At 51.3% G+C, this 23,232-nt stretch overlaps 1 protein-coding gene across 6 annotated transcripts in view; it reads right to left on the bottom strand.

Moving 5' to 3' along the window:
- PLXNA4 (plexin A4) overlaps positions 1 to 23,232 on the bottom strand; it is a 658,514-nt gene that overhangs the window by 110,007 nt on the left and 525,275 nt on the right. For all 6 annotated transcript variants that reach the window (XM_065552899.1, XM_065552917.1, XM_042843227.2 and 3 more), the window contains 5 exons: positions 20,186 to 20,376; positions 11,188 to 11,339; positions 10,249 to 10,366; positions 4,482 to 4,618; positions 1,898 to 2,065 (listed from right to left, as the gene is read on the bottom strand). In XM_065552899.1, coding sequence (XP_065408971.1) covers positions 1,898 to 2,065; positions 4,482 to 4,618; positions 10,249 to 10,366; positions 11,188 to 11,339; positions 20,186 to 20,376 — 766 coding nt within the window. The remainder of the gene's footprint in view (positions 1 to 1,897; positions 2,066 to 4,481; positions 4,619 to 10,248; positions 10,367 to 11,187; positions 11,340 to 20,185; positions 20,377 to 23,232) is intronic.

Below are 23,232 nucleotides of genomic sequence, written 5' to 3'. Positions count from 1 at the left end.
TTACGAGACGCGACCTAATCCCCAGATACTCCAATCACTCCAGGTTGACAGGGGAGCTGAGAGCTGTGATGGATGGATGAGAGGAGACTCATATTTCTTATTTGGTATCTTTTAAAGGAAATACTAGAGCATTTAATGACCAATTTCTCTCTTCACTGGGCCAGTCTCGCAGGCTTGTGACAGTATTTGTCTAAGGCTTTGCTTCCGTCCATACTCAGGGCCAAAGTCTCCTCTCAGCTACTCTTCTCAGTACGACCCCGCTGGAGCAAATGGGGTTCCATCAGTGGAACTAAGGGGAAAAGCTGGGCTTGGCACAGGTCAGGGCCATTAGAATGTGGACCTTGGTGGGCAGGGGCCATGTCTTTCTTTGTGTCTGTGCCTCACCATGGGGTTCTGGGGCCGCTGGGTGCTACGGCAAAACAAATATTAAAACAGTCACAACGGGGTATGGGGCAAGTCGGGACTGAGTGACCGGTGCAGCGTGGGTCTCTCTGTCCTGGAGGAAACTCGCGAGGGTTCCAATGCCTGCGAGGTTTGGTTAGGATGACGGTTCAGTAATAGGGAAGCATCTCCACGCTATCTGAACCTTTTGGGTCTGCAGATGTGGGTTGGAGATCTAGCGAGAGACCCTGCCAGGCCATAAATCGCCTTCCCATGGAACTCTGGTGCTTGCCATTTGGAAAGCAACTGGAGCAAGTGCAGGAAAGCAGTGGAAAGTAAAGGGCTTGTCTATGATGGGATAACACGCACTAGGAGGGTGTGATTTCTAAAGTGCACGTTAATTGGCCTGTGCAGACATTGTTGGCGTGCACCGAAGATTCCCTAGTGTGATTTAGCGGAGCACAGATCCAAACAGCGTGATGTTAAAGCACACGAGGGAACCTTTAGTGCTCACTGGCAGGGTCTGAATGGATCAATTAATGGGCAACACGTTTGTGCACTTGAGAAATCATGCCCCTGGAGAGCACATTACCCTATGGTGTAGAAAAGCCCCAAAAGGAAGTAATGTGACCCAAACATGCTCGAACCTCATTCAGAAAGGAGCAGTTCAAGTTCCGGAGGGTTTTTATTTTGTCTGCCAAACCCAGAGGGAATCACGAAATTCTGCACTGAGATCCTCTGGGAGATACTCAGCATAGGTCTAGCCAGCCACAGGAGAAAGTGGAAGAGTCTGCAACAGAAGAGAATCCAGTCCTTTCCCCCTACCCCTTATGGGGAAAATCCTGGAGTTGGGAGGCAAGTATGGAATTTGGGGGGTGGAGGGTTGGCATAGAAGTGGAGGGTGAAACTCTCCAGTCCTCAGTACCAGGGCAAAACTCTCCAACCTCAAACACGAGACCGCCTTGTAATTAAAACAAGTGCCACGGTATTCCCAAGACATGCATTCGGCAAAGGCTCCTGTGCGGAGTTTGCCTCATTAAGCAGGGAAGTTGTGCCCTGCTAGAGGAGATGCAGAAGGCTTCTTAGACACAAGCACTGCCCAGAGTCCCCTTGCGGCTCCTGGAAGGAACACAGCTACTATCTGAAGTCACCATCGAACTCGCCCTAGTCAATGGAAGATCTTCCATATGCACGGCGCATGCGCACACACAGACACAACACACAACGTGCTTTGGGAGCCACCCCGCTGAAGAGCACTAGATACAGCGTAAGGCATCGTCATCCGGATTTAGCCCTGGGAGCACCCTCCGCTCCCATTAGGCTCCTTGGCCCTGATTCGGCAAAGCACATGCTTAGGCCCCGTTGAAGTCAAGGTCACATCACCTAAGTCCCACTGGAAAGTGCATGGCTGAACTGGGCTCTTAATCAGCAGGAGAAGCTCACACGCCTGGATCCAGCTGTGCAACAGAGAACAACCAGGAGTCAGGGACAGAGGAAATGGTGGCTGTATTAGTACCTGATGATGCTCCACTCCGGCTCAATCCTCAGGATGGTGGGGTCCTCCATGTACTCAAACTGCAACTCCTGATGTATCTTGGCCTTGTCCACCCTCACGGACACCTTCACCTTATCAAAGCCGTCGTCCGAGGCTGTGGTATTACAGACAATGTGCTTTGTGGACCTCCTGTGAGCGGAACGAACCAAAATCAACCAGGCATAAACGGTGTGAGCAGGACAATGTCATCATTAACGGGCTCTGCCACCAACCCCGCTGTCCAGTCCCCATTCAGTGCTTTGTAACCAACCCATCCCTAGCCTGGGGGAAACTCCCTACTGTGGACTTTGTGGGAACAGAATAACGTGTATCTGAATACAAATTAGCATCTATATTCACACTAGCTAGGATCAAACTGCAAGGGCTCTCAGTGCTCAGGCCTCAGGGCATAAACAGAACCCGAGCTGGGGTCCAAGAGACGTTTCCGTCCAGGGACAGCCCTGATGAGTGCTTGATTTCTCCCTTCAAAGCCTCAGCAGTGACCTCTGTCGTAAGAAAGGCCGCGGGTTGATTCTGCATCAGCTTTCCCATCTGTAATATGGGATGACACTGCCCACTTCACAGGGGGACCGGTGGGCTCAGCTAACTAATGTTCACAGTGCATTTTGGGATCTCTGGATGGTATTTTACTGTAACTAGAGAGGAGTCAGAACCAAAACCCCAGTTTGTGGCAAGGTTCCAACCCCAATTCAGGTCTGAATTTTGCAGCTGGCCTCTCCCTCCGTAATGGGTGGAGCAAAGACCCAAGGTCCTACTGCCTTTGATTTGTAGGAATCAGTGATCTGTGACTCAGTCGCATCACTAATTACAATCACAGGAGGCTCAAACTGGGCTCGTTGTTACCTGCATGCTTCACGTCTGCTCCCTTTCTATCCTCCAGCCTCCCTTCAGCTGCCCTCACATACAGTGTCTGCTCCTTGAACACTAACTGTTCACTCTTCTTTGATTTAGTTGGGGATTGGTCCTGCTTTGAGCAGGGGGTTGGACTAGATGACCTCCTGAGGTCCCTTCCAACCCTGATATTCTATGATTCTTTAAGCAGCGCCGATGCAGCTGCAGTTCACATGTGAACTCCCAAATCCCAGGCTGTTACCACATGACCATACATTACCGACGTCAGGTCACCCCACGTCCGTGAATGACTCATAGGGTTTGAAAAATGCAATAGTGACAGCCCAGGAGACTGAAGTCTTGTAACCCCAGAACAGATGCAGCATGGACTATGATCGCTGTACAATTTCCCCCTCCATCACTCTGCCAATGTGCCTCAACCCTGCAATGGGCAAGCCTCCTTGGAGGTGGGAGAGGCATTCAGTCTCACGCCCTGCTTAGTGTTTGGCCTCTCTGGGAACCACGGGTTGCTAATTGCTACATTAGTGTTGATCGTGGGGATGGTAGGTTTTGTGTTGTAGATGTCACTAAGACCTGGACCTGGACTCCTTTTCATGTGGATTAATGAACACCCAGTAGAGGACACTGACTCTTGGACACCACCGTCCTGGAGTGGAAGTGAACTGCTGATCTAGAGCTGAAAAGTTCTGTGCCCTGGTCTCCAGCTGAGCCATCCATTTCACCATCTTGCAAGATTATTTTTAGAGATGAGAGTTGTTTTAATACTTAGAATTTTTTTCCCTGATAAGGCAGGGATGTGGGATGGAATCTTTTGCACTGTACTCCCACACTGACTAGCAGAGCACGGGTCCCGTGGAGAACGGTAATGAAATTTAACCAGGGACCATGGAAAATGTACATAAAATAATCATCAAAACAGTGAAATGAATCCTGTCTTCCCACCCAGGGACACTAATGGACTGCAGGAGGTAGGTCTCTATCTGCAGAACAGAACTGACACACAACAAGAGATGTGCTTGTGCGAATAGAAGAGAGAAACTATAATGGGCCAGGCTACTGTGATTTATATCTGCTTCATACCTATACTTATACGGTCCTCAGGGTGCTTAGGGAAGGTCTAGCCAGTCTTTGGTTTCATGCTCCCTCCCTTTTGAGTTACACCTTTCGTTGTGATTTTTACTTTTAATATAAACTGTGCCTGAATGATTTTGGTACTCATAGATACAAGGGGGAGGGGGTGACAGTACTGTCCTGTCCAGCAGACACGGTCACTCCACTTCCCCTAACAGCTCTGGCTCAGACGTGACCAGCAACACTCCCAGCTATTCCAGTCCGAAGACTCCAAACGTCTCAGCCAGCGTACCTCAACCCTCATCTGCAATACCCCCTGCTAGTCCAGTTGTCACCTCTCCATGAGCTGGGACCCCTTGTATGGTGATTAGGTGAGGAGAACTAATATCCTATAGGCACCGGGATGAGACCCAGTGAGCTCCCTTTCATATGGGGAAGGTGCTGGAGCACGGTAACCACGTTTCACATGCCCAGCCCAGCACCAAGGACACCGGACAAACAGAGGGGGCTATTTCATAGCCTGGTGCCCCAACAGTCCCATCAGAAAACGGCGCCAGCCACATCCCTCCGTTCGCGGCTCCCTGCCCCCGGCACGAGCCGCAGGGAAGGATTACGTGCGCACCTGTAAAAGAGACAGGGCTGCCGGCCAAATGTCACCACAACGTTGCTGCCAGCATTCAGGTTGGTGCCTGTAATGGTCACCTGTGTGCCCCCCGACACTGGACCCCGCTTTGGCTTCAGGTCAGAGAGAGTCAGAGTCTGTGGAGAGAAAGGGTCACATTGAGAATGCATCGGGGGTATGTTTGCCAGTCGGTACCAGTAGGAATGGGGTGTCTTTAGTATTTGCCTTATTCTATTGGGCTGGTAAGCAACAGAGGCCATGAGCCTTGGCGACCATGATCCTATTGGTTTATCATGTCTTGTCTCTTACCTTTTCCCCCCTGAAACTGGGCCAGATGTTCCACCCGCTCATAAACGTTCAATGATTTCAAAAGGGAGTCGCAGGCATGGAGTGACCACAGCCAAGGGCCCCAGGTCTCCCTGGCCCTTCAGAGAAAGCTCAGAAGTAACCTTGCTCTGATACACCAGCGCCCCAGGAAGCCAAGCCATTCAGATCCTGCACCGGCTGAATGGATCAGAAGTGGCACGGCACGTGTGTTATATCGACTGCATGAAGAAGTCCGACAGAGTGTAACAGAGACAAAAACATTACTCAAAAACCCTGTTGATGTTAAGAGCAAATGAGCTCCTTGCTATAGGTTTTCGAAGCCAAGGTATAGACTGGGACAGAGGATAATAACCCTGCTATGGAATTCTATAGGGGGGCTGAACATTCTGTAGAAAGCTGACCACTCTCTAGTCAATTACGTCGGACTTTCCCATAAGGGAAAAAGGAAAGGAAGGGTGGCCTTGTGCACTGGGGCTCTGAAGATCTGGGTTCAACACGTGGCTCTGTCACAGACTTGCTGTGTGACCCCTAAGTAAGTCACTGGATCTTTCTGTGCCTCCGTTACTCATGCGTTAAATGAGGGTAATAATACTGCCTGTCTTATCTATTTAGATGGTAAGATCTTTGGGGCAGGAACTGTCTGGGACTGGTGTATCTACAATGCCTGGCACAACAAAGCATTGATCTGTACGTGCTACCCTAACACTACTACTAAGGGAAGGTATCATTTCCAAATCATCATTTCATTTAGTTCATGCTCACTTTTTTTTTTTTTGAGCTGCTCTTCAAAATATGCCCAGATGCTTGACAAATGTATCTGAAAAGATTCCTTAACGGCCAAGAGAAAATGAACTCCCCTCACCCCTCCAATCAAGATACAATAATCATACTCCGAAGGCACAGATTACACTGATACCAAAACACAGAGAGGAGGCGTCCATTTTCAGGGAGAAATTTGAAGTTACAGTTTATTCTTTCATTAGCATTTTAATAGAAAAACTTTCCACTCACTCCCAAGTGAAAAGCTACTATCTGCATTTAAATGAAGATTTTTTTTCTTTTTAAGAACGATAGCACAAAAGCTTGAAGCTCTCCCCAATTCCTCTGAATGAGCAGGTACAATACATGAACATATTCCTGAGCTTCGGAGACCATTGATAAAATTGTATAAAACCACCCAACACGCGTTCTGGTTCCCTCTTTCAGCCCCCCCATCGCCGGCTAATCATGTTGCAAACACACTGAAACACACCAGCAATCTTTCTGCTCCGCTTTCATTCCAAAGGAAGTTAGCACTTAGAAAAGGGGCCGACCTGACAGCAGCCCAGGAGTCTGAAGTTTCTCTACACAGCAGGGTAAGCTCCCTGCATTGACACCTTGCTCTCATGGGATTATCCTTTGGTGAGATGCAGGTGCAATCACCATGTCCCATTGATTGATTCCTTAGCTTCTCACCCAAGACTGCCAACCAGGGTGCAAATTAGTGCTGACTGTCAAGGTCCTGGCTTTGATGCAGTTTCCTGTCTAGTAGGATTTGGACTGAGAATCACCAACTCATTCCACATAAGCCACTGAACAGCCATTGGATGTTGGCTACTTTCAATCACTAACAATCCCCGTAAAATTTGCCCCAGTGGTCCTAAAGGTGACAGGCTCCATATCCCTGACCCAATCTCCTGAGGCATCTTTCTCCTCCTCTGTTGAGTTTTCTATGAAACCTATCCAAATGACTTCACCATCCTGCATTCAATGGTCCTTAGCAAAAAGGAATCCCAACCAAGATGCCCTGCTGCAGAGGGTCACTGAGTTTTGGGAGGTATTATCAGAGGATTTGTGGCTCAGGGTATTTGCACTAAAAATCAGACTCCAGACTCTTTACATAAGAACATAAGAAAGGCCATACCGGGTCAGACCAAAGGTCCATCTAGCCCAGTATCCTGTCTACCGACAGTGGCCAATGCCAGGTGCCCCAGAGGGAGTGAACCTAACAGGCAATGATCAAGTGATCTCTCTCCTGCCATCCATCTCCACCCTCTGACAGACAGAGGCTAGGGACACCATTCCTTACCCGTCCTGGCTAATAGCCATTAATGGACTTAACCACCATGAATTTATCCAGTTCTCTTTTAAACTCTGTTATAGTCCTAGCCTTCACTACCTCCTCAGGTAAGGAGTTCCAAGTTTACCATTTCCTTGTTGGCAAAATGCAACAGAAAATGCAAGGAGGGTTAGTGGAGCTGTAACAGGCTGAATGGATGGAGATGGAGCTGTCCAATCCATCTTCCACAAACACTGTGTGTCCTTCCTTGGTGCTGTCATCCTCTCTTCCCTGTATTTCCTTCTTGTGAACCCGCTTCCCCACCCTGCCATTGGCGCAATCTGCACTTACTGATGTGGCCACCCAAGGTGTCCTACTCCAGAGCCTCCCTTCTCTGCCTGCTACCACCATGCCTGACCTAGGGCCAACGTTCTCCCAACCCTTCCTGCTCCCGTGGCAGCTTCCCCCCCTTGATCACCGAGCATCGCTCTGTCCTTGCAGCTGCCGCCCCTGAGTCTAGTATGTCAAATCCCCCTGAAGCCTTGCAAGGCATGTCGTGATGTGTAGGTAACGTAACCATCTCCCTGGGACTGGGGCAAAGCAGAGCCAGGAATGTGACTTGCCGACGAGGGAGCGATGAATATGGGAGAAGGCATCAGATGGGTGGGCTAGAGAGCAGCTGTTTTCCCTGCCTAGCACAACGGTATGGAGGCATTCAGCGAAGAAAACCCCACTGACGTTAGACTCAGGCACAGATGGAGTAACGGGCAGCCAAGAAGGTAACAGCCAGCGGGAGAAGCTGTTACAAACGGACAAAGGTAACAAGCTCAAGGGTACTGTTTTGGAAAGAGCCCTTCTGTCTGCCTGATGGGAACTCTCCGTCTAGGCACTTCTCTGTCCCCATCACCGTAGGTAGCTTCTGAATAGCACTGGGAGAGCCAGAGGTTAGCGAAACATCCCTAGCAGAATGTGAAAACCGCAGCTATTGACATGTCATCACCAATGCCCGTTCCAGTGAAAAATGATGCTCAGGTGCATTCAAACCCCTCTGAGATGAAGCCAGCTCTCTTTGGGAGCGAAGACAGCAGCTCATTGAAAACACATCGAGATCTGCTGGCTTCATGTATGCACGTTCACTGGCAAAAAAAGGGCCGAGTAATCCCAGCACACCCTAGAAAGGGGCCGTAGCAGGTCTCTTACACAAGCAGTGCATGATGGAAGCCAGGGGAGACGGAGTGAGGGGGAGTTGACTGCACACAGACAGACAAAGGCACAGTGGGATTGATTCCCTTCTCACATCACTTTTATACCAGTGTCACTCCACTGACTTCAGTGGCATTATTCCTAATTTACACTGATGTATCAGAGAGCAGAGTCAGACCCAGAGACTCCCACACCTTAGCGCAGACTGATGCCCTGGGCAGAAAGTACAAATCCACTTGCTTGCTGCTACCCACCTTAAAACAGCAGCGTAGCTGCCGTGCCCAGGTGGCCACTCGAATACAAAGTTCATTCCAGATAAAACCCAAAGAACAGCCTTTTGTTGTGGGGACAGCGGGAATCCTGCACATCCCCTTCTTCTGAGGCTCTTCATTGCAGAAATTAGGGATGGCAAAAGACCCGTGTCACACTTGAATATACGGGCCCAGGACAATGGATAGAGGCACGATCAGAGCTGAGATTATTAGAACTCAGGAGCGTCTGGCTCCCAGCCCTGGGCTCTGACCACATCTCTCCCCAGCCCCACACATCATGCGCAGGATGTTCCTCTTGGAACATGTGGCCATCCCCAGGACTGCAGCCAGGGTGGGGTGACTGTACATGGGGCGGTGGTACTAAGGATCCGTGTGTATCCCATACCAGCGGTGGCTCTTACCTGGGGGGCGGTATCAGGGTGAGATCTATTGCCTTCCCCCACCCCCTTCAGCAGCTCCTGTTAGTTTCCCAGCTCCTTCTCCAGGGCTGGCTCCAAGCTGCTGCTGTGATTCTCAGGGCTACCTTTTGAAAGGCTCATTAGCACTTAAGTTGCAGTGGGGCTCCTCCGGGAGCAGCAGGCATGACCCACCCCGGCATCTACCATGCGGTTAATGATGGCATCTGCAGGCGTGGGTGGCCCTGAGAGCCGGGGTGGTGACGCACTCCCTGATGGGATTTGCAGGGTGCCCATTGGATAGGCCGAGAGTTTGCTCCAAGCTGCTCCCTTCAGCTGCTCGCTCTCTCACGGCACTGTTAGCATGGCGAAGAGCCTTTCTGTCTTTGCACTGCTTTCTTGCCATTCAATTCTGATGCTGTCTGGCTATTCCTTAGCCTCTATGGTCCCAGGCTTGGGACATAGGATGGCCTCTCAGGCCCAGAAGAACCAAGTGTGCTCCTCCCGCTTGGCCCAGGAGATCTGGGCCAGCTCTTCATGACCTACCCATCACCCCTCAGGCCCAGCAGAGCCAGGTGTGCGTCCCCCCCTTGGCCAAGAAGAGTCAGACCAGCTCTTCCCCCATAGCCTCTGAGGTCCAACAGAGCCAAGTGTGCGTCCCGCCTTGGCTCAGGAGATTTGGGCCAGTTTTTCCCCTGTCACCCCTCAGGCCCAGCAGAGCTAGACCACATCCCTACACACTGCCCCTCAGGCCCAGGAGAGATGGGTCAGCTCTTCCCCTCCCCCTATACCCTTCAGGCCCAGGGCTAATCACTAGTTCTCCTAAGGATTTGGTGGTAGGAAGGTCTCACTGCATCAGCATAGTCTGAATACCAAGGTTCTTGTGTTTTAAGCCAGGACCATCCATCTATTCTCTCCCCATCACCATCATCTCCAAGTGCTTGCTATAGTGCCTGGAACAGGAACAAGAGGGCAGCCATGATGAGATGGAGAATGTTTGAGATGGGCTAGAAAAGCTCCTGAGGATGGCAGTTGCCTGGATCACACGCGGAGTTCCCCGCAGGCAACAATCCTAGCCCATTCCCTATTGGTTCCCCAGTACAGTCTCCATGGTTGCTGGGATGGAGTTTCCTGAGTTTCCTTTGGGAGACTGTTCTATAGTCCAGTGTATCCCACCATTCAGATTTCTGGTTAATCAGCTTAAATTGTCCTCCAGATCACAACACTGCTTTCCCCAGTGCACCCGGAAGGCACCAGGCACCACTTGCTACAGCTGTTGCATTCTATAGGAACACCAGCCAATGGCATGTAGATTTCTAGTGGGAAGGAATGGCCATGCAGGCTGCATATGGGCCCTGTTGCTGAGGTGGAGGGGAAGGGGGAAGAAGGAGCATAGAAGAAGGTAAGAGAAAATGATGGACAGACTCAATTCCTATTCAAGCTCAATGGAAAGACGTTAACTGATCTAAATGGCAGTTGGATGGGACCTTAGTTCCTTCTGATCCCAGGGGATGCTCTGTTATGGGGCTTACCATAAAGTAGTACAGCTGGGAGGACCTGGCCATGAACTCGGGCTTACACTCGGCCACGCAGATCTCCACGAATCCGGCGTGCTGGCTGGGTTTGGCCTCTCCCATCTCGCACACTATCCTGCATGGAAAGCATAGAGGGGAGGGCAAGGGGTTCGGGTCAGTTCACGCTGGTACAACAGACCTATCTCCGCAGAGCCCACAGACCCTGCTCACTCCTTGCCAGCGCCCGACCCACAGGAACCCCTGGGGAAATCTGTTCGCTGATCAGGTATGTCTCTGGACCATTTGGCTAGACCCTCAGCAGGTGTAAATCAGCAAAGCTCCTCCGAAAGCCATAGAACTAGGATAATTTACACCCGCTGAGGATCTGGCCAGTTAGTCTCTCCCCTCTCCTCTTACCAATCCATTTGCTAGTCCAACCCAGCAGTAGCACTCACCTTTGGGTTGGGCTGCGGGTTCCAATCCCACATCAGCTCTTGGGCTCCCACTCATTGCTGGCCACTGCAGTGCAAACTCAGTTCTCAGTGCTTCTGTCCTGAAGATGGGACCTAAACCAGCTCTCTTCTGCCCAGCGCTGGTGGCTGTCAACTAAGGTGGGGCAGAGATCCCAGGAGTAGGGGACAATCCACATGCCCTTACTCAACAAAACCGGGGAGCTCCTGCTGGGAGCAGGAACAGTGAAGACCACAACAGACTCACTGCCACGCCATAGGCTAAGGCAGTGCTTTGGGAATGACTTTGTGATAGCTGGAGAAGGAGAGGAGCTACGCATTACCCAACCCTCCTCTTCCTGGGCGGTTTGTGCGGGGTTTGTCTGCACGAAGAACACATTCAATTTCTGGCTTCCTGGGGGCTCTGACTCCTCCCGCAGAGCTAAGGGGGGGCAGCAGAGGTGTTACTGAGCACATTGTTTCACAATCCAGTACATGTCCAACTTACTGCTCTGCCGGGATGTATCCTTCCACCAGTGGTTTGCACTCCACTCCAGCCACTTTGACGTGAGATGCAATGTCCCGGAACTCCAGGCCCAGATTCTCTCCCCGGATTGTCACTTTGGTTCCTCCTTCCCGAGGGCCCGTCACCGGGATGATCTGAAGAAAAGAGGCAAGAGCAAACAGATAGACACACTGGCATATCAAAGGCCACCAAGGCAGGAGTTGTATCAGCATCTCAGACTATCGCAGGCTCACGTCACCATGAATGGCTCCCTCACAAATACATCCGCGTTGTTGCGTCTCGCTTCTGGTCCCAAACATACAGTTTCCAAAATTCCACCCCATGGGATACATCCCGTTGCCTCTCCTACGTGAGTAACGCTGCACCAGGCCAGCTCTGCATGCGGCCTATCAAGGGATACCTGGGAACAAGTCTATCTACTTGTGGGAGGGTGGGACTTTTGCACTGAGATTAAGCTCCAGGTTTTGTAAATGTCCATCAGCCATAAAACTTCATCAGTGGAAAGCTGTGGGGGAGGAGAGGGAGCAGGGGGAGGAGAGGAATCCAAGACAGAAAGGTCCAACCAATCTCTGCTACATACTCAGGGCCTGATCCAAGGCCCATTGAAGTCAGGACATGGACTCCCATTGAAAGACTTCAAGGAGCTTTGGATTGGCCTAAATGGTTTGCCATATGAGATGATGAAGGAAAGGTGCTTCTCATGATGGTTCCAAAGGCCTTTGCTGCCCATTCAGATGATGTCCTGGGTGCCATCTGCCAGCACTGGCATGGATCACGCCACAGTGAAATGATGGGGAGTGGGAATTCCCTCTTGGATGTTCTCACCTGTTTGCTATTAGCACTGCCAGCTGGGAAGCCATGCTGGCAGCTAGATTCTTGCCTTGCAGTTTTCCAGGCAAAGATATCCTAGATGCTGGCAGGAGCTGGGAGAACCTGGCTGCTCTCTGCTGCTTTCCAATGCTGAGTTCAAAAGACCCCCCACAAACTGCACTGTCAAGGCCCCACCTGCCATTACCGTGGGCACCAGAGTGATGATGGACCCATGGGAGAGGATCAAGGACCGCAAAGGGGTATGGTATTGGGGTTTGCAACCCATCTCTGACACTACAGCTATAGGACTGCTCCGCTGACTCTCCTGTATCTGTGCCACCAAACCAGTTTGTACCAGCATGCAAAGAACAGAGACTGTATATAAGAGGGGAGATGGTGAGTTATAGTCCCTAGGTCATGTATACATAGATAGCTGGCAACAGTGGGTATGTAGCTGAATTATAGCCCCAAAGGGTGCCAATCCGTAACAGCTCATGACCCAGATGCTACAACTGCTAGCTAAACACATACAGGCCGCACACGGACTAGAACTGACACTCTTCTGCTGCAAAAGCCCACATCTCTACTCCGTGCAGCCCTTAGGCTTTAGAGCGTAAGTGGGGGAGACACTGGCAAACCCCGGAGCAGATCCGACTGTACTCTATCCAGCAGGGGGCAGCTGTTCTTGAGCCGTTTAAATTTCAGAAAGCTCGATTTTGCAGAAGCCCCCGTAACAGGCCCAGCCTGGAGACGGCACAGCGAGCACTGGTGTAAGGGGTAACCTGCTGCAATGAAACAAAGAGTTTTTCCAGTGGTGATGAAGGGCCCCGCCGTATCATCCCCACCAAACTTGGCAGCTCCAAATCACCACAGTGAGACCGATCATTTGTTTTGTCCATTGGTGTTTCTTTGAGAGCTTTACACTGGAGCCAGTTTGAGCTAATCCCCTAAATCCAAAAAAAAACCCTGCACCACAGCTGACCGCAATTTCTACACCAGGCCAAGCAAAAAAAGCCCACATTCCAATGCCCCTGAAGTTGGAATCTGAGATTCAAATCCCAGCTCTGTGTGTCACTCCCACCTCTGACACCTCGCAAGATGCTTAATTCCTGTGGGACAGTGCCTCGAACATAATGTTCTCAGAAACGGCTGAGGAGATTTTCCTCAGCCTTGCCAAAGATTTCACCTTTGGGTGGAGATGCTGTGGTGCTAGGAGCTACAGAAAAGCAATTAGGGAGAGAGAGAGAGAGAGAGAGAGAGAGAGAGAGAAGAATTTTTCAGAAAGTGAAGAGTATGTTTAAAAGTAGAGCTAGCAGAAAACAGAATTTTCTGTCCAGCAGGAAACTCCAACATTTTGAAATTTGTTTTGTCCTGTATTGCGACAAAAAGTCAAAATCTTGAAATGTTTCCCAGAGTGGAAACCTTCCATAACTGTTGTTCTTCACGATGCGTTGCACGTGTCCATTCCACTCTAGGTGCCTACGCGCCCCAAGCACAGTTGCCGGAACTTTTTTCCCTCAGCAGCACCCGTTGAGGCGGCTTGAGTGCCCTCTGCTGCCGCAGGCCATTAGTGCCAGTATAAAGTGTCCAACCGACCCCACAGCCCCTTCAGTTCCTTCTTTCCGGAAAACTCCGACGTAGAGGGGGCAGGAGGGTGGGTTGTGGAATGGACATGTGCAGCACATCTCGAAGAACAACAGTTATGGAAGGTCAGTATCCATTTTTTCTTCTTCGCGTGATTGCACATGTGCATAACACTCTAGGTGACGCCCAAGAAGTTGACTAGGCGGAAGGATCGGAGTTAATGAACACACAGACTGCAGCAAAGCTCAACAGTACAGCTCAGCCAAAATTGGCATCATCTCTGGAATGCTGAGGGATGGTGTAATGGGAGGAGAACATGTGCACTGATGACCAGGTTGCTGCTTTACAAATATCCTGAATCATTCAGTACCAGGGTTGGTACCGGAGTCCGGACTGGGTGCTGCCTGATGGGACAGTGGTGCCCGTCTTTCCAAGGCCACCGAATAGGAGTACCTGGAATACGCCCTGGAAACTGGGGGAAACCCCCATGGGTTCCAAAATGGCCACTGGACCGGGGTAGGTCCCCAGTGACCTCCTGACCAACCACTCAATGTTATTCCTATGCCTGGGTCCATGGAAGGGTGGAAATGTCTTGAGGAGTAGTGAGAGCAGCTCCTAGGATGGGAGAACTAGGACCTGGTCTCCCACTCGGAAGAGGACGAGTTTCTGTCCAGTGACCACGGGAGTGGCATTCCAAGGGGTGCTGGAGATCAATGCCATAGTGGAGAGGTCTGCTCCGTGACAAGCATAGCTGGTTTCCCTTTTGACAGTACCAAAGGGTGTGGTACCGAACATTGAAAGGACCCAGAAGGTTCACTCCTCTGCACCGGTACTGATAACACCGACTCCTTTCTGCCGGTGATACCGGTACTGACAGCGAGAGAAGGTCCCTGGCAGTGGCAAACGCCTCTGATGTGGTGGGTACCGAGATAGCATTGGTGCTGCACGCTGCTGCAAATAGAGAAGGCTCTTCTGGGACCGAACTTAATGGTGTCAACTTCTGTGGTATCAAGGCCGAGGAGCGCTTTGACTTAGATCACACTCTACTCTGATCCCCATGCCTGGCTGTCTTCAGTGCCAGGGATCGCCCCCCTTTGGCTGGCCCTTTCTTATGCCTTTTTCTAGGCATTGGGAATAGTGATCGGTGCCGGGACTCTGGTCTGGTAGGAGGAGCACTCCTACCCGACGTCAAGGCACTCGGTGCTGAGTCTGACTGGCCTGGCTCAGATCGGGATCTCAGTCGCACTTCCAGGACTCATCCCTCACATCACTCCTGTGCTCATTAACATTAGAGATGGGCCGGAAACAAAAGCTTAGATCCCAACATCCCAACAGCTTGGATCTAGGTTCAAACTTTGCCACGTTGGGGCCCCTCTGGGATCAAACGGTAGGATTTTCAAAAGCACTCCGCGTTGGTCTAACTCTGCTCCCAATCATGTCAGTGGGAGATTTACCAGCTGACTTCAGCGAAAGCAAGGGGAGGCCAACACAGCACTTTAGAAAAGCCCATTCACACTTGTGCAACTTTGGCCACTTAAAGATGTAGGTCTGGCTTGCCATGAGTAATTAAACATGGGGGAGGCCTCATTTCTTAGAAGACCGGATTAAGGAGGCTACCAGATCAGCAAGCTGAAAATGGAGTATTTGTGCTAAACGTAAGCTAAAAGACAGAATGCCTGAGCAAGCTAAGAGAAGAAGGGAGACACTCCGGGAACCAATTACTAAGAGCAAGCTAACAACGGGCAAGAGAAATCAGGGGTGTAAAGATGAAGTAAAGAGTAAAGTCGAACATGGACAGCGCATGGACAGAGCATGCTCTGTATGGATTAGTTCCTGCAAAGTAACCAAGCCAATCCCAAAACACGGGATGCAATGTAGAGTGAATGTAGTGTGATGTGTAAAGGTATATAAAGGAAGGGGGCTGCTGTGTAACTTTGGATGTGTGGTATGCCCTGTACCCAGCCCCTACGCTTGAGTAGTGTGATTGTATGGCAATAAAGAAAACTCAGTGACGAGTTCTGAGTCAAGCTGAGCTCTTGGGAACCGAGTGGATAAGGTCTCAGAGACAGCTGAGTGGAGAAGATCTGAGAAGCCACCTCAACATACTCCAGAGTGGTTAAGGTCTCAGAGGCTACCCCAACAAAAGGCCTGATCCAAAACCCATTGAAATGGATAGAAAGATTCCCCATGACTTCAGTGGGCTTTGAATCAGGCTGCCCAGGTATTCGCTCAGCTCCTGCGGGGCAGAGTTCTAACCTGCAGACCCCCCACTCCCACGCAGAGGAGAGCGTGTTATTGCTTGAGTCTAGATTCAAAGAACAGAGCGAAGAACTGGCCGCACGTTTCCATCCTAGGTTCAAACAAATGGGACAAGGACTGTCTGTTTCAGTCTGGGGAGCAGAGGGAGGGTGACTGAAAACTGCCAAGAAGCCTGGGCACCGCCATAAATACATCCGGCCAGGAGACCCGGTGTCACAACTTACACCTGCTGCTAACGACAGCCTAATGCTACAGCTCTCACTTGTCATTCATAAAGAGCAATTTTATAGTCCTCTAATTTCATTGACTGGCAATATAAATGCAGGAGCCAGTAAATAACCGGGGAGCTTTTGTGTTGTTGTGTGCGTGTGTTTTTAATTTCCATCCGCTCTACTCCTCGTGCATATTTTCTTGGCTCCCCGCCAGAACGAGAATGCTCTCACCAACTGCTCCAGACATACCATTAGCTGCAATATATATCCAGCCACTTGAGATTACTTCCATGCTAATGGCTCAGAAAAAGACTTTCCGAGAGCTACTTATGAGCATGCCAGACAATCAGAATATTTCATGAGCGAATCGAGCGATGATCTGGAGGAGCTGTGGGGCCGTCGTGGCCTGCAGGAAATGCCATCGGAGACAGCAACACGCCTCCCTGCTGCATCTGAAGAATGGCGCATGGATGCTTTGCCGCCTGTTGCACAAGCACAACAGGCGCAGGGAGGAAGCCTGGTGCAAAAACAGGGGGTGGATTCTCAGAATTGTCAACTGCAAGATATGGGCTTGATGGAGGGACTGGGGGGTGGAGTTCTCTGGTCTAGGTTATGCAATAAGTCAGAGTAAAGGATCATAATAGTCCCATACAGCCTTAAAATCTCTGGATCTAGGAGAAAGTTCTGAACCCTTGGCGAGATTTGGAAAAAATAACTTTGGAAATAGTTTTCAACTTTCCCCCCACTTTAAGTTTCAAGTGTTCCGGGTGAAAGTTTTCAGAAGTAGCCACTAATGCTGGGTGCCCAGCTTATACCTATCTAATAGAGCTGGAAGGAACCCCAAAAGGTCAGCAAGTCCAGCCCCCTGCCTTCACTAGCAGGACCAAGTACTGATTTTTGCCCCAGGTCCCTAAGTGCCCCCCCCCTCAAGGATTGAGCTCACAACCCTGGGTTTAGCAGGCCAACGCTCAAACCACTGAGCTATCCCTCCCCCTTGAGATGCATTGGCCTGGTGTTCAGAGCTGGCTGAAGACAATAGGAGCTGTGAGTGCCAGGACCAAGGTACCCGGAAATGCAAACACCCAGACAGAATCCCAGGGGTGCTTTGGAGAAGGCTGGGCCGTTTGTTTGGGATGGACGAGGATGTGCTGAACACAGAGAGACGCTCCGCTCACGGAAGTTAGGACCCCAGTGGAACTACGTATAAAGGCTTTGTTCTCGGGAGACTTCCAGCCCTAGACCACACATTCAGACAGACTTTGGCTACAGAGTCTGTACCTCTGGATTCTGAACAGAGCTGGCAGAGCACTGGGAGATTTGCTTATCACCCGCTGAGATCCCTGGACCCTGAGAAAAGAAACCCGCGGGCAAACCCTACCGTTTTTTATTTGCAAATAATGCATTAGCCATGGCGAGGACTGGCTCACCCCAGTCCTGTTTCATCCCAGCAGGCCAGATTGCCTACTTTGTCCCACTTTGACCCAGACATAGGACCTTTGTCCTCCAGGGGCTGTACTTTGTCCTCCCTCGACCCTGCAGAAACTGCTGCCCACACCCCATCCCCGCATCCTGAACCCCAAGAAGAATGTTCATGCAAGTGTCCTTTGGAAGATGGAGACCGTGACTAGTCTGGGGGAGGGGCAGAGTCTTCTCAATGGACTGGTCTCCACGGATCTCCCAATAGCTGCAGATTTAGGGGGTCAGTTACCTAGGGAAGGCGAGCCAAGCCCTTCCGCAGTGGACAGTTTGGTAGACATCTGGGAACTCCCCCTTCTTGTGTTTTGTGCCACCTAGAAGATGATATGGGACTGCATATTCAAGGATCAGTTCACCTTCTACCACCACCCAGCCATGTCTGGGATGGAAGACACAGCAGCACCACACCAGGGTTTATTTTTAACACTGGATTGCTGTAAACAGCTGGGCAGGCACTGAGCACCAAGCATACCACTAGGTCACAGGCGCTTTTATTTTTCCTGGTGGGTGCTCCACCCTCGCTCTGCCTGAGGCCCCGCCCCTCCTCCGCTCTTTCCCCTGAGGCCACACCCTCGCTCTGCTTCTCCCGCCCCTGTTCTGCCCCTTCTGCCAATGCCCTGCCCTCGCTCTGCCTCTCCCATCCCTGTTCTTCCCCCTCCCCCAAGGCCCCCTGCCCGTCCATCGCTCTCCGCCAGCCACCAAACAGCTGATCAGCGGGGCCCCGGGGAACAGCTGTGACGGGTGGGTGCTGAGCACCCACTTTTTTTTTCCTGTGGGTGCTTGAGCCCCACAGCACCCAGGGAGTTGGCGCCTATGCACTGGATTCTCAGTGGGGCAGTCGTGTTATTTCATCAGGTCCTGACTCCCAAAGGTGCTGTTTCTAATCTGTCTCTTTCCCACTCAGACCTCTCCATCTCTCTAGTCATAACCCTCCATATGCACTTCTGGATGAGTTACTCCAGATCTTACATCCCTAGCACCAGCAGGAAGGAGAGGAATCTCTCTGTCTACTAGGGAATTATATGGTCCCCATCATTAGTGTTGAGATCTGTCTTAACTACCTGGTGACTATGATGGCACTCATCACCACAGTATCTGAGCACCTCCCAAGAGATAACAACCAAAACCACACGAGACCGGAGGCCTCATTTTCCTCTCTAGTTCCCCACTTTGTCTCCCCCTACATTGCCTTCTCTAGTTGTCTTCTCTCTCCTCCCATCTCTCCTACTGCCCCTCTCACTTTCTTTCTCCCTTCACCTCTTTCTCCTTGAGCAACGCAGATGATAGGAAACCTCACAGGAAAGCACCCCATTGGGGGTTCCCTCGTTTCACTGTGGAGGCATTCCTCCTGACAGCAGCCTTGTTCTCCCTTTGCCAATGACTGACACACCTCTGAGTTCTCTTGTTTTGGCCATACCTGTGTACTCTGGGAGAGTTTTTTTTCCATTTGCTTCCTCCGAAACATCAGGGATGGTGGCAGCTGGAGATGGGACTTTGGATGGGGTGGGCCAGGGCTCTGAGGTGGTACCGAGCACGCTCTCTTGCTTGGCTGGGCTGGTTCTTGATCACATGCTCAGGATCACCACATGTGGAATCAGGAGGGAATTTTCCCCCAGATTGGATTGGCAGTGAGCTTGGGGATTTTTCCCCTTCCCCTGCAGCATGTGAGTGCGGGTCACTTCCCAGGATTATCTGGGTATGTCTCACTTAAACATTTCCCTGCCATTGCGGGTCCTTCCTATGCTCTGCCTATGGCAGAGAACAGTCTAGTCTCCGGTGGGCCGTGACACTTCAGTCTCATTTCAGTTGTTGGGGTTTGTGTGCGGGTGCTGGGTGGTGGCGATGGCCTGTGGCATACAGGAGGTCAGGCAGGATAAGCTGGTGGTCATAGAAGCATAGAATCGTAGGGCTGGGAGGGACCTCAAGAGGTCTTCTAATCCAGTCCCCTGCACTCACGGCAGGACTAAGTATTATCTAGATTGTCTAACCTGCTCTTAAAAATCTCCAGCGATGGAGATCCCATCCATCTGGCCTTAAACTACACAATTCTGTAATTATCCCACTCACGTGAAGGCTTGAATGCTGGAAGGCCCGTGTTCTCCAGGGCCACGGTGCCTCTGAGGGGGCTTCCCCCCATTAACAATCAGGTGATGTAAATGGATGTCATTCTGTTGAAGTCAATGGAGTCCTGCCAGTTTACACCAGGTGGGCCTCAGATCTCAGCACAATCGAGGCAGTGGCTCTGTCTGTGCTGCTGGTGTCAAGAAGCATTAGTGGCAGCCTGCACTCTCACTTCACTTCACACCCACAAAGTGCTCCGGAGACTGTGGAGTTGGCAGGGTGCCTGGGATCAGGGCTGGGATTCAGCAGCCAGCTTCAAGTGGGGGGCGGGCGGGGGAGCTGTGTCATCCCAGCTGGGCTGCTGTCATGGAAGGCACCAGGGGCTGCTCCATGAGACACGTTGAGTCTGACCTCCCATCGCGAGAGGCAGCGGGGGCTCTGCTTGAACTGACCGAGCTTAGCCCTGGCGCAGTTCCAACGCTGAGCCAGGGACAAAGCAGAGAAATCAACCAGCACAAGAGAGATGGGCTCTTGAAGCGGGTGACCTAACACTAACGAGAGTGCGGAGAACAACTTACGTCGGTGATCCGGGGATTGGTGCATTTGCCCTTGGTCCCGGACAGTTCCAGCCACTGGTTCTCCTGGATAGGGCAGTGGTGCTTCAGCGTGCACTGGTTCTGTCCCTCGCACCAGCCGCACTCGAAGTCTGGGTCGGCCTTCAGGCACAGGCCGCAGCTGTCCCGCATGGCCCCACACTTGTACAGGTGCACTGTGGGGACAGCGAAGGAGAGAGATCCTGAGGGGGGTATGCACCATGGAGGGAGGAGGAGTCTGGAAGGAGGGCTGAGAGGCATAACTAGGAGCAATGGATGGGAAATGAACATAGAATAACTTCTATTTGGCCTATGTTTCCCTATGTCCAATAACATACTAGATGGAGGCAGAGTCTCCCAAGGGGAATAAAGAATGGAAGCCCAGTTGTTACTGTCCTAGGTTGGGCAAGGATCGGGAATCTCACAACATTTTAGTTGCATCAGAGCCAGGAGGAAGAATGCTCTAGTGGTCAAGTCACTGGCTGGGGAATCAGGAGATATGGGCTCAGTTCCCACCTCTGCGGACCTTTGGCAAGTCACTTAGTCTGTCTCAGCCTCAATTCTTCATCTGTAAAATGGGGATAATAATCCAGCTTCTATCCCACTTTTTATCTATCTTGTCTATTTGGATTGTGCCCCTTTGGGGGCAGGGGCTGCCTCTATGTGCATTCACAGCGCCTCAGGCAATGGGGATCTTCGTTGGGGCCTCCAGGTGCTATCATAGTACAAATAAACAATAAAGAATGATAATTAATAACAACAGATGCAGAATTTCTGGGCATTGGTTTGAATCCAGAATTGAAAATGAGCATTTCCCCTTCTTCCGCCACCTCAGGAAATGTGGGAGTTGAGGGACTAACTTTGGTCCCCCTCTAATACAAATGCCGATTAAACTCATCTTTGATTTTTGGTATAATAATATGCTATTATGAGGATGTGAAAGCATTTTCCATATTGCAACTAACTAGCCTTGATAACTAAAGCTACACAAAGAACTGATTTTTTGGTTCACTGGCAATTCGGGGGGAAAAAATTAAGAAATGGTTTCGTGTCAATCCCAAAAGGCATCTCCAACTCGATCTGCAAAAATCCCTCACTAACCCCAGACCTGGGTCCCTTCTCAGCAGAGACTGCCCATGGAATGGAGTAGTAGGGTGGTTTGGTGACAGGCCTCAGATCTCAGCATAATCTAGGCAGTGGGACTTGGCTGGGCCAATCAAACCCCACGGTCATTGGTGACTTCGGCCAAAATTCTGGACTTCCATCTCCAGAGAGGAATGGCCAGTGTTTAACAACCACATTGCATTACCAAGTGCACTGGCCTAATGGAGTTTGTAGTGGGCCCCTCTGGGGTGAGATCTGCTCTCATTCTCAGAGTCACAGTCACAGTCTGTCTGTTAGACTTCACCCAGTGAGTCCATAGGCTATGCTAAATGTGCTGAGTCGAGTCTCGTGGAAACCAGATAATCCAGCGATGCTGAGCATAGAGCGTCCTCGCAGGGTGGTATTATTTGTACAGCACCTAGCACATGCTGAGCACAGCATAGGCAGGTCCTTGCCACTCAGAGCTTGTAGTCTCCATATGGAACAGTCTGTGGCAAGCCCTTCTGCTCTCTGCAGACTGCAGCAGGGTCTCAGGCTCACAGCATGCTGTGGCAGGGGAAATGCTATCAGAACAGCTGATTGGAAGGGCTGGGTTTTTCCCACTGTGAAAATTATACTGTTAACTCGGCCATTCATGTGCCACCGCCGGAAAACCCCTTTGATTCCCTCCACACAGTCAATAGCCATTCACGCCCATTACACTCCATGCCACTGGCTTTCAAAAGACAGCAATTCAAGAGAAGGGACAGGGTGGCTTAGGGGATCAGTAACAGGCTTCGGAGCCTTTTGCCTCTAGCCTGAGGATTCAAACCCAGTCTAGGTCGGCGGTGACCAACAATGGTGACTATGCGATAACTGCTATGGGCCACTAGGCTAGAGGTCACAGTCCAAGGGATAGTGGACAGCTGTGGACATCACAGATGGCCTTCCCTCCTAGCAGCATCAGAGAGGCCCTGGACGGAGTGGACAACGGACTCCCTTCTCATCCCTAGAGAGGAAGGACAGAGACGGGAGCAGGCTGGGGAAAGCTTGCCCTGCCCGTGTCCTAGGGATGTATAGAGGTCGTCACTCACCAGGGACTCTCAGTGATTAACGGAGCACCCAGACCCTTGGCTACTTCCTCCCTTGTGCATTGAACCTGACTCCCGCAGAGCACGCCAGGCAGCCCTGCGGCTGCATGGGAAGACGCTGCTCTGCCTGCTTGAAGCCTGATGAGAGCAGTGCGAATGTGCTCGGCCACCAAGCTGCCAGTGGAGAGGAGGGCCCTGGCACATTGTCTGAACAAGCCGATCAGCAGCTTAGAAGAACTTGTCACCTGTCACTAGGGTGACCAGATGTCCCGATTTTATAGGGACAGTCCCAATTTTTGGCTCTTTTTCTTATATAGGCTCCTATTACTCCCCACCCCGTCCCAATTTTTCACACTTGCTGTCTGGTCACCCTACCTGTCACTAACTGATTATCAGCTGCCGAGTCCCTGACAAAGTGCAGGCAGGAAAACAGCTGCACAGGGGATCCAGTGGAGGGGCAGAGACCATGGAGGAGGATGCAGGGAGAAGAAGAGGGAACAGGGGCGCATCCTATGGGGAGGAAGACATGTTGCCCTCCTGTCGCGCTCCAATCCCCACTCCCACAGTGCAGCATGGCAGGTTCTGGAGAGAACCACATCCAAAAACCCCCCAGCCAGAGGGAGGGCCTCTAGATGCCGTAGGGAAAGTAAAGTGGGAAGACCCAGAGCTGAGGAGGAGGAAGGAAGTAGGACAGAGGAGAAGCGAGTGAGGAGAGAAGCAGGGGGACAGGAAAGGGGAAGGGAGGGGGAAAGGAAAACCTCTAAGGGAAGCGATGGAAGGCGAGAGAGGATCTGAGAAGAGAGGGAGCCCAGGGCCACTGGGTAACTAAGGGCAAGGGGCAGGAGGGAAGGAGAGGCT

This window comes from Chrysemys picta, chromosome 1, assembly GCF_011386835.1.
Source record: "Chrysemys picta bellii isolate R12L10 chromosome 1, ASM1138683v2, whole genome shotgun sequence".
In the NCBI taxonomy this organism is placed as follows: Eukaryota; Metazoa; Chordata; order Testudines; family Emydidae; genus Chrysemys; species Chrysemys picta.
The sequence above is the reverse complement of the archived record's forward strand: the minus strand, read 5'-3'. Positions and strand labels throughout refer to the sequence as shown.